Source organism: Elgaria multicarinata, chromosome 9 (assembly GCF_023053635.1).
Source record: "Elgaria multicarinata webbii isolate HBS135686 ecotype San Diego chromosome 9, rElgMul1.1.pri, whole genome shotgun sequence".
Classification (NCBI taxonomy): Eukaryota; Metazoa; Chordata; class Lepidosauria; order Squamata; family Anguidae; genus Elgaria; species Elgaria multicarinata.
The window spans coordinates 95,881,177-95,897,999 of NC_086179.1; the positions used below are offsets into that span (position 1 = coordinate 95,881,177).

At 40.8% G+C, this 16,823-nt stretch overlaps 1 protein-coding gene across 1 annotated transcript in view; it reads right to left on the reverse strand.

Moving 5' to 3' along the window:
* LRP6 (LDL receptor related protein 6) overlaps positions 1-16,823 on the reverse strand; it is a 161,016-nt gene that overhangs the window by 72,679 nt on the left and 71,514 nt on the right. Inside the window, exons 6-7 of the mRNA XM_063134374.1 lie at positions 7,544-7,940; positions 5,848-6,019 (exon numbers count right to left, since the gene is read on the reverse strand). Of these exons, the coding sequence (XP_062990444.1) occupies positions 5,848-6,019; positions 7,544-7,940 (569 nt within the window). The remainder of the gene's footprint in view (positions 1-5,847; positions 6,020-7,543; positions 7,941-16,823) is intronic.

The window sequence follows — 16,823 nt, forward strand, 5'->3', positions numbered from 1 at the left end:
ACATGTGCAATTTATCAAATGATGCTGTAGTACGAGCAATCCCTTCCTAGCAGCCCATGTAGCATAGCAGCAGCAGCTGGCACAATCGCAGAACAAGAAGTGGAAAATCAATCACATAATTGGGCGGGGGTGGGTGGGAGTGTTTTTGCAAAAGGGCTGTTGTCCCACCCACAAACTGATTGGCACTGGAGCTGAGTAGGAGGAACATTTCACTCTAGCTTCCAAAAAATTAATCTTTGCTTTCTTAATCAGCTTGCACTTGTAGAACAGCACGCAGGCATTCTCCTTGCAGCTATGGGGTGGCCTAGTTCATCTTGCCTGCCACCCCACCCTTTTTGTGCGGTTAGTCAGGGTTCAGTCATAACAGTGTAATGCACAGAAACACAGACTGGCAGAAGCACCAAAAGAACAACTTTGTTTTTCAAGACACACATCATCCCTCTCATGGCACAATACTGTGACCGATCGCAGTTTCAGATTCATTGTGCTGGGAAGGAAACAACAGTCTAACTTGCGTTAGAGGTTTTTAAATTAGGAAACAAAATTGGAGGCTTCCAGTTCAGCACAAAAATATTAAATGGAGAACTCTTATGATAACAATACTCCCCTCTCCCAATTTGTTTTCTTAATCATTATACACAACCAGGCCCCTTCATTCATTACATGTTTAGTTATGCACTATAAGCAATGTGCAGATGTTCATATTAATGTACAAATAAATGCATGGGAGGAGAGAGAAAAAGCAGATTGGAACTGTGCCTTCCTGCCCCCATCCTTGATCTCTCCAGGTTCATAGTGCAGCAATGCAATCCTGATTCCTCATTCACACATTCAGTCATATACTAAAAGGAATGTAAGCACAGAGCTTAAGATATTTTTAGAGAACGCCTAAACAACTGATCTGTGAATATTTTTTAAAAATGGTTTGCATGCATGTGTATCATAGAGAGACCAGATTGGCAGGCAACTCCCTGTTGAGCTTAGCTTCTGTGAAACAAATAGATTTGCCTGTCCATGTGTGATATGGTTATCTGTTAGCTTTATAGTAAGGGGGGTTCCTCAAGTAATGAATACAAATGCTTAGGAGGCAGACATATTTTGTGTTTTAGCATCAGTCTGAGGAGAATCGTGAGAATTTCAGTCAGAAATCACATGGCAAAACTACAAATTGTACTGCAAATTAGTAGACGATGGCGAATTCTATTTTGGGAAGCAAAGAAGCTTTCCCAAAATTCACCACTAGAAGGTGTTAGCGTGTGTTTTGTCTTCATTGAACGAGGGAAGAATAGAGAACAGGAAAATGGATAAAAGGAAAAACTAAAGCAAAAGCATATGCTCAAAACAAGGGAAGCCAGTTGGAAGATATAGCTCGCTTTTAATATGCAAAGATGCACAACACACATATAACTGGTACACCAATGCTGGCCCGTGTCTTAAGAAAGGTAGTGTACGTGACTAGCTCACCCAAAAGGGAAAACCCACCCTACCCTGTATTCACCTTAAAGCAGGGAATAAATAAATATATAAAGCCATTTTAACAAAGCAGATCATACATTTTTAACCTCGTGGCACGGCAGGGGGAAAACCGCAAGTCAATGAGAAATCTTCCCCACTGGTAAGCACAATAGAAGCCATCCAATTCAATAGACGTTTATCAGCAGTGAAACCTGATCGAGATAAATGAGGAAGCTGTTGAGCCACAGCCTTTCTCTGCCTGCTGCAGGCTGCCAGATAAAATGGGAACAAAAGCTCCCCGCTGAACCCCCCACCAGTCTCCATTAGCCCCTGCTGATGCTTTATTATCTGGGGGCTACTCAACCATGCAGCATGAATCAGTAAGCTTAAAGAAAAGGGAAGGGGGGGGGGAATTCACATATGCAGTAGTGGGGGGGGGGGGGGAGAATCAAGACACAAAATCTGTCTTTGAAAGAGGCATCTCCCTTTTTCTGGTGATGCAGCAAGCTTATTATCTGAGTAATACTGCATGCCAGGAAGCAAAAATATGACTATTTATTATGCAGCTTTGGAAGCCTTTAGGACTTCATATCATTCTATATAGTTCACAATGCTCCAAAATTCATTTCATATATTATAAACACAATCATATAAAATATTGTCACCAGGCACAAATCTAAATATACATGCTGAGAATTAATAGCTATTGCTAATTTTAAACATCTTTCCCAACAGTGCAAAATTTCCTAAGCATTCATGGGTACCAAGTACCACTTCCCTCACTAAAGGCATCTCAGCTATGACATAAATATGACATACACCTCAGCCAAAGAAAGCAGGGTTTTTTTTTAATGTAGACTGTGCATTGTAAATTGAATGAGAAAAATCAGATATTTTCATTTGCTACATTCAGATGTCACAAATAAACTACTCACAGTAGCTTATGTTTTAAATAGCCCATGATCCTCTGCCACACGTGGGCTAATAAGCTACTGTGAGTAGCTTACACAGCTTGGGACCACCATACCTGATGGAACGCCTCTCCCGACATGAACCTACCCGTACACTGCACTCAACATCTAAGGTCTTCCTCCGAGTGCCTAGTCCGAGGGAAGCTCGGAGGATGGCAACAAGGGAGAAGGCCTTCTCAGTGGTGGCCCCCCAATTATGGAATGATCTCCCCGACGAGGCTCGCCTGGAGCCAACATTGTTATCTTTTCGGCGCCAGGTCAAGACTTTTCTCTTCTCCCAGGCATTTAACAGCATATGCTGAGTTTTTAACTGACCCAAGAAGAGTTGTTTTAAATGGATATTGTTGCTTTTTATACTTTTGGTGGTCTAAAATTTTGTATATCTGTTTTTAATGTTCATTGTTTTTAACTTTTGTAAACTGCCCTGAGAGCTTCGGTGATGGGGTGGTATATAAATGTAAATAATAATAATAAAATAATAATAATAATAATAATAATAATAATAATAATAATAATAATAATAATAATACAGCTACTGTGTGTAATTTGACTCAACCCTCTGCCCCCTGCCCTGTTGTAGTCCTCCCTGTCCGAGTAGTGGTGCTATTTCACCTCTGAAACACTAGATGTTTGCAGTATCACAACAAAACTTCATATGCAGCCTCCCCCAGTCAGGAGGCACCTGATCTACCATCAAACCCCTGCATGAAAACTCAGGGGGGGGGGGAAGGAAAGGAACCTCTTGTGCAAGCACAGAGTCATTACTGACTCTTGGAGGGACGCCAGCTTTCAAGCTGTAGGAGAGATCCTTGCACGCCCATCCTTGTTTTCCACCTTTTGGGGGAAATGGGGATGGGGGATTAAAAGATCTTTGTGCCCCCTGTCCCCATTCTCCACTACTTTTGGAGGAATGAGGGCGGGGAACGCAATGAAGCTAGTGACTATCACAATTTGGACAAAAGCATTAAACTTGAAATCAATATACAGCCCAGGGATCTTAGTAAAACAAATTCTAATTTAAAATTTGCTTTAAAGTATATGCCCTTGTCGTCTAAACTTCCTCCTCAAAAGCTTCCGATACAATAATGCTTTGGCTTAACCAACAAAAAGGTGTATTCTAAGACCCTTTTATGTGTCTACAGGGTGGCTGCTGCGCTCACATTCACGAAGGATCATAAAAAGGCCATCGTATCTTCCAAGGAGCTGGGCCTATAGTTGCTAACCACAATGTCAGGACTACCCATATACTTAAATACTTCCTGATTGCTGTGCAAGCAACTGTGGACAGCAGCCATGACAATAAGTATATGGGAAAATGGGGTCTAAAATTAAGCCAAGAATGTAGCAAGAAAAAGTTGACTATTTCATACGTAAGGGTAGCATTCGTAGGAAGCAAGAACAAAAATAACTAAAAAAAACAGTATTAAGTAGTGGAGAATGGGGACAGGGGGCACAAAGATCTTTTCATCCCCCATCCCCATTTCCCCCAAAAGGTGGAAAACAAGGATGGGCGTGCAAGGATCTCTCCTGCAGCTTGAAAGCCACAGGAGAGATCTTTGTGTGTCCTGTCCCCGTTCTCCACCACTTTGTGTTAAGCAAAGGGGGATGTGTGGATAGATTTCTCCTGCAGCTAGACATGTGGCTATTGGGGTGGAGGGGGGATTTCTCATGCGGTTGGACATTGTAGCCGCAGGAGAGATCCTTATACCCCTCTGCCCTGATCTCTGTTTGTGCACATCCCAGGAAGCACGGCACCTTGCCCCACCCAGGGATGGGATGTGCACATCCTGGGAAATGTGTGGGGAGCTGCAGATCATGGTGTCCCACGCAGGGACGGCATGATCGCCAGCTCCTCATGCGCTTCATGAGAGGATGACGCATGCCTACAGAGCTCTGCTGGGCTAGAGCGGCAGGGGGTTTCTGCTGCTCTTGCTTCGTGACTCTGTAGTTACGTGAAATAGTTAACAGAGCCCTTCACATGACACAATAATCAACGGTTGTGCAGATAGTCAACTCTGAACACCATTCTGGGAAATAACCAACCGTTGTGTGGAAAAGGCTCGCCAGGCAACACCATACTCAACAGTGGAATATTTAAGCAACTGTTGTATCATCCGAAGTCGGTCATTGAGTTGTAATTTAGTACAGATGGAAAAGCTTTACCTATTTAGTAGAGATGGGAACGCTTCCCTGGGATAAACTCAGAAATTTCCTGAGTTCTTCCAAAGGCTCAGAAAAATCATCCTAATCTCAGGAGCATTATTCCTGCTGACATAGGAATGAATGGGCCTATTAGTTCTGATGGGAATGGAAAAAGAATTTGGCAGCTTTTTAGGAGCCTCTGAAGTTATTTTCCAAGCTTGGCTTAGGAGAACGTTACCAGCTTGAAAGCCACAGGCTTGCATGCCCGTCCTTGTTCTCCACCACTTTTGGGGAACTTGGGTTGGGCAATGCAAAGACCTTTGCGTCCCTCATCCCCGCTCTCCACCACTTTCTGTTGAACGAAGGAGGGGGGCGCGTGGATGGACTTCCCCTGCTGCTTCAGAATGGGGAGGGTGGGGTGTTTGACAGTTTGTGCCCCACCCTCCCCGTTCTTGGTGCCCCACTCAGGGATGGCACGTCCCATGAGAATCCCCCTTCAAACCAGGACCTGGCATTCGGGGAACCTGGCACGGAGGGGGATTCTCATGGGAACCAGCACTGCTATTCATTGGGGAGGACATTGAGTGGGTGGGGTGGGCAATTGTCAACCATGTGTTAATAGTCAACTCCACGGATGACTATTTAGGGGGTACTCCCAAGACAACATAATAGTCATTTGTGGAATTGACTATTAACACACGGTTGACTATTGTGTCATCTGAACGCAAAGAATGTGGGATTTACAGTCATTCCAATCTCTAGAGCTGTGAACAGAAAGACTAATGAATATGAAACTGTAATGTTCAAAACTGGAAATCCAAGCTGATGGAAACATGCAAAACAGCTACACTAGTAAGAGCTATGTGTTTCTATAGCTGATGGTGCTATATAACAATTCCTTTCTCAATACACTCTGTTTTAAAGCACTCATTCTAACTGAACAACTTTGACCTTGTATTCAATAGACCATGAAAAATAATGTAGAATTTTAGATACTTGCTGAAGGCTCAAGAGAAAGTCAGCATAGAATACTAATACCAGAATTCACCAGTAGCTCATTCTGTTTCTAAATGTCATTTCAAGTTGCTGCATCATCATCATCATCATATATTTATTTGTTACCCGCCTCTCCCTCTAGATCGAGGCGGGGTACAACACAAACGCAAACACCATAAAATACATGTAACTATAGCTTACTGAGCTATCAACACAAATTCATAATAGCCTGCCTCAGGGAAGTATCTTGAATTTTAGATAGGTAAAAATGAATGTAACAGACCTCAATTTTGTCTGTTTTGGCATCTCCCCAGTATATCTTGTTTTCATTATAATCCAATGCCAATCCATTTGGCCAACCAAGGGAAGTGTTCACGAGTACAACTCTGTCTGATCCATCTAATGCAGCCCTCTCAATCTTCGGAACCTCTCCCCAATCAGTCCAATACATGTAGCTGAAAGATAAACAGATAAGGTACAGTAAAATGCTATCATCACAAAGAACACACCATTCGTGGATTGGTGTGTGTGTGTGTGTGTGTGTGTGTTCGTTCATAAAAGCCAACTTGTTATAGATTTGAGTTGCAGAGGTGGAATGTAGTTTAACCGAAAACCCATAGCAATCTGCTATGGAATTCACATAAATGTCTATAACATACAATCATTGACAGTGAACACCATTAAGCATCACTAGCAATATGCTGGAAGAGATTAATTAAGATCAATAAGCAGTTCCCTCTTTCCACTTTTAAACAGACAAGAGAGATCCGAAAAAGAGTTCTTATTAATGCAAACTTGTTATTTCAAATAGAACAATATTTAATGCTCAAAAGTTGCAACCTACATCTGCATCTGTTTAGCATATTTTGAAAGGAAAAGAGGAAAACATAGATTAGGAATGGGCAAACCAGTTTGTTGAAAATAAGCTAAATTTGGCTGTCTGGGTGCTCCATAGCCACTATGGACACCTTTAAAAATAAAATAAAATCTCTTTCAAAAAAATGGGGCTGTGGGGCATGTGGCCCATGTGTTGCCCACCCCAGCTGTAGATGATGTAAGTAGGTCACATTCCGATGCCATATTGCACCTAAAATCAACCAAAATCAACCACTAAGAAGGAGCAGAGCAATTTAAAAACTGGTCCAAATATCCAAAACTGGTCACAAAAAAATCACCAATATTACAATCTGTTCAACTGCTGGAGAGATCTAGTGAAAACAAAGAGGACACACAATAGTATCCCATAAACTAGAAACATTCAAGAGAAACAGAGTGTACAAATGATTCCGTGACTAGATGTTATGAATCAAGTCAGCTGGGCTTTTCTGGCTCTCTCTTTTTTACTGCCTCAGTCAGCAAGCTGCAGCCTGATTGACAGCTCACATCATTTGGCAAACCTCACAGGAAACCCAAGCAGAGTTGCCTCTGAAGGTGGCTATTTGTTTATCCATATATTTAGGAGGCCTCTGGTTTACTTTAGTCATCACAATTTCCCTGTGTTATGGCTTATGCTTGGGAACAACCGATGTGCTTAATAAGGGTCCAAAACCTCTATTGCGGTTCACACAGTACAAGAGCTCTCAGCTTAGGAGAAAGTGGCTACATTAGCCTTCCCCAAGTTGGTACCCTCCAGATGATTTAGACTACAACTTCCAACATTCCTGACATTGGCCATGCTGGAGAGGGTTGATGGGAGTGTTAGACAAGTTCTTTGAAGTCCAAAACAAGTGGAGGGCATTGGGTTGGAGAAGATCAGGTTAGATGCATAATAGAATGTTAGGTGCAGGGTGGGATCAGAGGCTATGCTGAAGGCGAGGTGGCAGCCTTTGAGGAATAGATCAGCCGTGAGGCCTCCAATTTCCTGTCCCTTATTGAAGTATTCTAGAATTGTGAAATAGGTTTCTGAGATACGTATTTCTGCCCATTAAATGATATTCAAATTATTATTTTTAAACCCCTATAATAAAATAATGTCTTACCCAACCATAGGATTCAAAACAATAGCTCTTGGTTCTTCCAAGTCTTCTGAGATCAAGATCTTCCTCATAGTCCCATTAAGCCGTGTTACTTCAATGCGATCCGTACCAGTATCAGTCCAATAAAGGTTTCGGGCAATCCAATCTACAGCGATGCCATCAGGATGTGCAATTTGTGCCTGGACCACAAACTGGCTAGCAGACCCATCAATGAAAGAGCGGCGGATTGCCCTCACCTCATCATCTGTCCAATAGATGTACCCTTCTACAGGATCGTAGTCAATAGCAATGGCATGCCGAATGTCTTCCAATTGCAAAACAATATCAGTGAAATCTGGAGTGTCCAAAGATATCCTCCTCAAGTCAGTCCTCCGGGCTAATAGCAGCAATTCCATGGCACCTGCATGGATTTGTATTTTTAAGCCTTAATACAAAGTTATCCTGTTAATTACTTCCTACATTTGCATCTTTTTCTTAGTTGAAGATGCTCAGGGCAGAACATGTGGCATTTATCCCATTTTAGGTTCACAACAACATAATAAACAAACTTATCAAATGGAATGGGATGTCAGAGGGAAATTCGTCACTTTTCCAAGGCCACTTAGTGGGCTTCATACTTGCACAAGATTTGAACCTGGTTTCCCACATTCAAGCCATGCAAAATGTCTAAACCGTATACAGTGTTACTTAGCTTTCACACTAGATTATTCATTGACTGACATGTTGGATATTGTAATTCAGCTTTCCATTTCTTCCAAAATTTCTTACCAGGACTGTTTCCCTCCCACGTTCAAGGAAATGGGACATTTATTTTTATTTATTTAAAACATTTCTTGGCTGCCTTTCAGGGCAGAAGCCCTCACAAAGTGGCTTACAACAATAAAATACGTAAAATCAATTAAAATATTTAAAGGAATAAAACATGATCACAATAAAATAGCCATTAAACAATAAAACCAGCAGGAAATGACTTATATGAAATCTATTAATCTGGGAAATCTATTAACTATTACTAGGCATGAATAGCAATCATATTCATGCAATATATTAATATATTAATGTCTTATTGCTGATATTTGTTAACAACTCAGGGAGCCTTAGTTGAAGAGCAGTATAAAATGTTTGGAATAAAATAAATAAAATATCTGGATGCATCGTTTAAGGGGATATTCTTCCTTTAAAAAGTAAAGTCAATCTATATTGTGAAAAGGTATGGGGGCAGGGGAGCGAAGCCTCTTGCAATGATTAGCTAAGAAGTCTGAGAAATCCTAATATTTATATTATTACAATATTAATACTGTAAATACCTTCCTGCACCACAAAGTGAGATCTCTGGTGTGGTTCCAAAAGTGGTTAATCATACAATAATAAAACAGCAATAGCTTAGACTAAGTAAACAGCAGTGGAAAAAATAAAGACACATGATTGATTGCAAGAAGTATTTGAGAGGATCAGGATTGACAAAAGAGCCTCTGCCATTGAGAGTACTGCTCCGTAAGTATATCATCCCAATCCTAAAGGCAGCTCTAGAATTTGGTCTTCTATGAACATGTTAAAATCACAATCAGGAGACTCTTTATACAGAACAAAGCCACTCTCTCTAATAGCAAATTCAGGTGGCGAAGGCTGACAGGATTGAAACCAAAATAGCACTTCAGAGAAACAAGGAGGAGGTATCAGGTGCTTGCCGAAATCCTGAGGCTTGCAGAGCTACAATAAATCTTTCTTTTTAAAAACACGTTAGAGGGCAACCCTGCCCCCATGCTCACTATTCATGAAATGTTGAATGTCAGTTGGAAAAGAAAAAACAGAAAATGAGAAAGAATGGAGTAGTATTCTGGAAGGGCATGGCCTGCTGGCTACAATCCTGAAAAACAGCACTTGTGTTGCAACATTTTGCTCCAGATCCAAACTTGTGTTTAGTGATTTGGGTGTTCCAGAAAATGTTGAATTAGGTTAATCTGCTAGGTAAATTTGAATCGAAACTGTTTCCGATGTCCCTCAGCAGCCATCCCCAACCTGGTTCCCTGGAGATGCTTTTGCTCGGAGCTGTATTCCAAAACATCTGGAGGGCTCCAGGTTGTGTAAGGCTGCCCTAGAGAGTGATCTAATTTAGTATGTTTATTTTATTTGTATTTAGTAAAGTTTAGGGTTTAAAAAGTAAATAATAAAAAGTATTATTATTTTTGGCCCAATGCACCACAATGTATTTCACCTTAAATATTTGAGGGGAAAATTAAAGCACACTCAACGTGATTTAATTGTGTTATTATGTAGAAATTATAGCATGTAGCAGCCTTACATAAAAAGGGAAAAACTAGAGAAACTGAAAACTGTTCACTGGGTGACTTTGGGCCAGGCACAGACTCTCAGCCCAACCCACCTCACGGAGTTGTTGTTGTGAGGATAAAATGGAGAGGAGGAGGAGGATTATGTATGCCGTGTTGGGTTCCTTGGAGGAAAAAAGGTGGGATATAAATGCAATCAATCAATCAATAAGTTTGCTAAATATTGTACTTGTAATTGGCATCCATTTATCGCTACTAATGAACTTATGAAATAGTTCCCCCCCCAAAGAGAAGTAAAGCACTTCCCTGCCCCTCACTGCTTGTGTCCTCTATTTACTATACTTTCAGTCTCGTTACCCTGTGGGTGGGTACGATTAGTAGATCTTAAAATACTATCAGGCTCTTTAAATTGACCATGAGCAGCAGCCTCATTTACTGTAGACATCTGTCATCTGGATCTTACCTTACTGACATCTATAGGCCAGTTCACAAAATAAATTAATATATTTACTTGGATGCCCGTAAGAAAATATGTAATTTGCCCACCCCCACCCCCGCAAAAAAGGTGCCAAATTCTAAGATTTAATACTGTCTGATTTTCAAATTGTAATGATTACTGTTTCTACAGAATGGCTAGTAATCTATACTGAGTACCTGCCCAAAAAATTAAGTCTGACATTTTAGTGCCAAGTGTTGGAAGGAAGAATTGGGGGGCAGTGTCTCAGTCAAAAGCATAAAGATCACTTGAATCGACCCCAAAACTGCTGAAAGAACATATAGCTGTCCAACCACCTCTGTGGAACTTGATGGTTCTCTCTAAAACACCAATTCAACCAATCATCAGACATCCACTGCTAAGTATCATTTTGAAAACATGTGGAAACTGAAATTGTCTATTCCGATATTGTTAGGAATAAGAATTGATTCACATAGAATTAAAGTAATTCCATGCAATCTTCTACTTCAACTCCTTTCTGAATATTTCTGGAATGGATGAAACAGGAATCTAAGGGGAAAGTTACTGTTCACACCTCTAAGGTGTGCTTTAAAAGAAAACACACAAAAATGTTATCTCTGTTATAAACTGAAAATATTTTTTTGTGATAGTTTTGGCTATTGGCTAGCATAGAAATGAAATAGATAAATAAAATAAGTTAATCATCATGGAAACGATTCCACTAAAGCCAACCAGGTTCACCATGGACCATCTGTCAATGCCAAGGCACTATAAGTGTGAAGTAATTTTAAGAAATCCTATTCCATCATCCCAAACATTCTCTAATGTTACAGCCTAGTACACCAGAGAAGAAAAGATGTCTGCTAAGCCAGTACAGTCTGAAGTATTTTTTAAAAAAATATGTTTGCTGTAAACCTTGGAAAAATTACTATTAGATCCAACTATACAATTGAGAGCTGTTTCCTTTCATTTTCACTTAATTTAGAAAAAATGGATTTTGATATACAACACATTGGGATTGTTTCCCCCTCATTTGATTATTTAAACTCAGCATACCTGACTTAAGACATAACACACAATTTAGTTTTCTTCCTTCAATTTCACATCTTTCCATGCTTGTTTTTGTTTGTTTATAACAAGACAAGCTGCAAAGTCAACATGTAAAGTTAATTGACTTCACCAGTATCATTAAGCATTAACCAAGCAGCAATCTACATAAAAGGAACTACAGTTTGGCTCTCAAAACTGGATTAGGTGGGTAGTGGCAAGGCAGATGAGATACAATGCAAGTAAAGTGCAATTTTTCCACCTCTACTGCTAAACAACTTAAGAACTGCCCTGCTAGTTCAAGACTAAAGTCCATCTAAAGTCCAGCAGACTGCTTTCATCTGTGGGTAGTTGGTTGTTTCCAGGAATCCCAAAAGCAGGGTATGAAGGTAACAGTCCTCCTTTGTCCCCCAGGCAACTGCTATTTCGAAAAATACTGGTTTTGCTATCTTGGCTCTTCCCATCTTCCATGAATTTGCCTAATCCCTTTTTAAAGGCATCTGCCAGATCTTGTAACAGCAAATTGCGTAAGTTATTTACTTGTTGTGTGAAGAAGTACTTTGTTTTATCTACCTTGAATCTATTTCCCATCACTTAAATTGGTGTTGATACAGGGAACTTCAACTGACACAGAAGAAAAAGGGGACAAGATTTGCTCTCCATTTTCTATCCCTGTGGGCATTCTCATACAACAGTGATCTGAGGCAGATGAAGTAGCCAACCCTAGATTTTCTACCAGACAATTACTTATCAGATTCATGTATTTATTGTTAATATTTTGCATTGATCAGTATAAATGCTTTATGCAATTTTAATTTTATTTGCTGCTATTGAAAAAGCAATGTGCATCATTGGTAAAGTGACGAATACTGGGAGAGAGAAAAAATACAAAAACAGCTTAATATGATAATGCAATTCCATTATGGGGCCAGATTTAAAATATTGTGTATTGCCCTATATGCAAAAGGATATCTTGGAGTCAGAAGTGGCATAGTTGGTGACTCTGCTGTTATGGTTGGATCACTTTCTTGTTAGTTTTAGACTGGCTGCTGGCTCAAACTTCTGCAGGAGTGCTGACTGGTTAAAATGGTCTGTCCTATGCGCCTAATGGGTCCAAATTCTTTCTGCATGTAGTTGGGCCTTTCTGCACGCCAAGCATCTGCTCTACTAGCTACAGCCTTTACTGCAGCTGATTAATGACATAAGAATATAAGAAGAGCCACACTGGATCAGACCATGGGTCCATCTAGTCCAGCATTCTGTTCACCAATGGCCAAACAGCTGTCAACCAGGTCCCACAAGCAGAACATGAGTGCATCACCACCCTCCTGCCCATGTTTCCCAGCAACTGGTGTACATAGGCATACTGCCTCTGATACTGAAGGTAGCATGATACTGACAAACAAAAGTACCACAGATTCGTTCCTCTGCAACCATGTGAACCCACTTTTCTCGAAGACTTAGGTGAGGAGAAGGAGCGTCTCTTTGTATAAAGTCAAATACGGTTCAAAACTTCGCTTGCCTACCAAAGAATTTCAGAATTCCCAAGTCATGCTCTGGGTGGAATGAAGAAGAGAAAGAAAAGATAGGGGAGAGAAGAAGAAATAATTGTGATTGGAAATGAAGAGGGAGAGGGAATTCTCCAAGCCAACTGTCTCCTTTCAGAGAGGAAGCAGTTCAGAGGAATTTAGGAGGTTGAAGAGATTTTGTAAGGACTGCGCAAATTAACTATATAAGCGAGGTGGCTGCAGGCTTTTTCTTGCTTTTTTAAAACTGTAAAACCTATTTAAGAGCTCTACCACTTCCTTGATCATGATGTCACACAGTCTTAACCCCCTTTTTGGAATAATATTGAGGAGTTCAGCTATTTAGGAAAACTTAAAGTGAAGGCAGAGAAAGAAGTTTGTGGTGTTTGATTGGATCTTCTACTATGCTGAAGCTACTAAATTTCTGCAGAAGTCAAAGCTTCTAGTTTGGGGCAGTAAAATCAGATGCTGTGTGAAATACCAGAATTTGACATGGAGCTCTCCCTCTTCAAAAAGTAATTGCAAGCAAGCTCCTAGCGGTGAGCACATAAGAGTAGAAAAGTAGGGTGGGAGAGAGAAAACAATGGGCAGACAATGGAAGGAAAGGTGGCAGTCTCCCCTCTAGTTTAAAAGGCTGATGCATTCACATTACACTCCCTATTAGTCTGCTGGTGGAGTGATTCCTAAGGCTTCATTAGTAACTGCAAGGCTAGTTTGCCCAGAGGGAAGAAGCAGGCTTGTATTAAAGTAGATGATGACAATTAGGGCTGCTCAGAAGATCTAGGGCGCGTGTCCAGGTGGGCCCTATCATAACAACACCCCTGTCTGCAACCAAGGCACTGTTCTATTCCATTAGCTTTTTATAGTGACAACTGGGAACAGCTGAAAGGAAACTGACAAATCTAGGTCTCCAGATGACATCAGATGTCATCACTTAAATTATTTTATGAGGAAAGATTGTTATTTTAAAAGAAGAAGCTGAAACTAGCTTTGCAGAATGGTACCCCCTTGCCTAGAATAATCTACTTAGACAGATAATATAAACAATATTAGCTGATGCATCAGTAGCTTATGCAGTAAGATGCGGGGGAACATTTTTCCGCATGGATTGGTCATTTATTGGACAAGTTTTGCAAGCTCAGTTTACTGTCCCTTGATAATATTGTGTGTGTGTGTGTGTGTGTGTGTGTGTATGTATGTATGTATGTATGTATATATATATATATATATATATATATATATATATATACACACACACACACACACACACACACAAGACACAAATTACTTTAAGTAAGCTTAAATGGGCAAAGTGGAGATGGAATATTGAGAAGCAGGTGGTGCATTCTGAAAAAGGCTACAAGAAAAGACTTTAAAGGCTATGTATATTCCCAAGTAAAATATTGACATTTGTTTAAAAATTAATTCGTCTGTTGATTTATAGTCTCAACATTGTTATCATTTGATGACATACAACTGGAAAGTGTGAACAGACTCTATTTTAAAACTACTGAAGTTGAGACGATACCAAAGTTCCAATTGCACATTGCTACAGCCTTCAAGTGACAGAACATGCACATGTGACCTGGACTTGCCCTTTAGCAAGATACATGGCAGCTGGTGCCCACTGTGGTGGTGGGGCAACGGGTATGGCAGATAACAAGAGACAGAATCTGCGATAACAGGCAGAGCTCCAACAGAAACCCATTTTACAGAAAAGCAAACCAAGACTAAAAGGCCAATCATTTCACCAATTTCTTGTTACAAGGGAAAGGCCTGGGGTCTGAGTATCACAACTCTCAAAACGACTCTTTTGAAACCACATCTTTGAGCTCTAACAGAAACTCATTCCTCAGAAAGGCAAACTGAGGCAAATAGACAAGTAACATGACCCAGATACTAACTGGCAAGAGAGAGGTGAGGACTGAGCACCACAGCACACAAAACCATTCCTTTGTACCCACATTTTTTTTCTGCTCTTGCCAGCAGAAGCCACGAAGAGGCAACTGATTTGACCAAAATACTGAGAGCAAACTGGAAGGGGGAGGCAATTTCTGAACATCACAGCACACAAAACCACTCCTCTGAAGCAACATTTTTCTGCTGCAACAGAAATCAGAAAGACAAGAAACAAATGTTTTCCTTACCCTGCCACCCCACTGCCCTACCAGGAAAAAAAAACCCTTAAAAATCAACGGTTTGCACCTGCTGCATCCCCAAATTTAGCAGCAGTGGGGAGGGGAAATTGAGGGGGAAATGGGCATATGGAGCACTATGGACTGCTACAAGGGTCAAATTTAGCTTGCAAACAAACTAAATCTGACTCCATAGTGCTACAAGCTCCACTTTTTTCCTTTAAATTTTTGTTTTGTTTTGGAGGGGACGCTGCCACTAATGCTGGCGAGCAAGGGCTGCATGCAGTCTGTGGATCATCTCTTGCTATCCCTGGAGTAACTGGAGGAGCAAAACAACAAGCAGGAGGAGGAAACTGGGCAACAGAAATCAACTGAGAGTGGGACAGTAAGTAGTGGAGAAACGAAAACCTACAAATCCCAAAAAAATTACCTACTTGCTTTTCTCTGGTCTCCAGAACCCAGACTCAACTTTGGGGAAAGCAGAAGCCTGTCTCTCTCTCTCTCTCTCTCCTTGATTCAACATAAAACACACACATTCTGTGCAGACTCTTTCTCCCTTTCTCTCCCCCTACTTTGGCGGCTCTCTTTCTCAGTGTGTTCTCTGTCTGCATCAAATTACACCATACTTTTTGTCTTTACTCAAAATTAAACACAAGGAACCTGATCTGCTTTGGGGTTCTGGAATACGGGGAGTAGGAGAGCTGTCACTCTTTGCCCCCTGTTGTGGGGTCCTGATTTTTTTTTTTTTTTGAAAGGATCAAATTTTGACAACATAAATTTCAAGTACAGGGCCTCTGATCTGGACTGGGATTGCACGAGGGAACGGAGAAAGGGAGCTGCTACCCTGCCACTCACCCCAAGCTCCTGCTTTCTTTCCCCATGTAGCAGGGCCAAGAGTGCTGCTTCTGCACTGGGCCCTCCCACCACTTACACTGCCTGGTTCAAGCGAGGCGTCCTGGAGCAGATGCAATATGTGGGCTGCCCCAGTGAGGTGGACATCACTATTTACAACAATTAATTCAACTGGAATATTGCCAGCTGGCTGGACGTCTAGTATTGTAGTGTCAATCTATAAGAAAGATGATTGATGGGAACCCTAAAATTATTGTCCAATAAGCTTGCTTGATGTTCCTGCTAAAATATATGCACAACACCTTCTAGATAAATTGGAACAATGGGTGGAGGAACAGCAGATTTTATTACCAATGCAGGCTGGCTTTCGTAAGGGGCATAGCACAATAGATCAGTGCTTTGTTTTAACTATCTTATTCAAAATATGTAAATGGTTCATCTAAATCAGTGGTTCCCAATTGGTGGTCTACCCACCCGGGGGGGTCCATGGCACCATTCACATATTAGCTCTGCAAGGTCCGCATTTTAATAAAATAAAATACGCCATCTCCAGCGCCCCTTTTGCTTCCAGGGTGATGTCATGCGCGAAAGCACCTGCGTGATTTAGCGACTAGCTTCAGAGATTACTTCCCTGCACCTAATCCTGAAACTCATGGTGAAGGAATCCTTTTGAATGTGGTGATGTACATCTAACAACTCTCTCTGCAGAAGAGCAAGATGCACTTGTTGATGTGACTTGTGATGGTTCATTGAAATCATTTTTCAAAGAATATAGACTGGACCAATTCTGGGTGAAGGTTTTTCCTGATTATAAGAAGTTAGGTGAAAAAGCTTTGAAACATCTAGTTCCCTTTTGTTCCACATATCTTTGTGAACAAACATTTTCGACATTTTGTTATATGAAGACGAAGCATAGAAATCAGCTCAATGATGATCCATATTTGAGATTAAAAAGTAGGAAATATTGAACCGGATGTG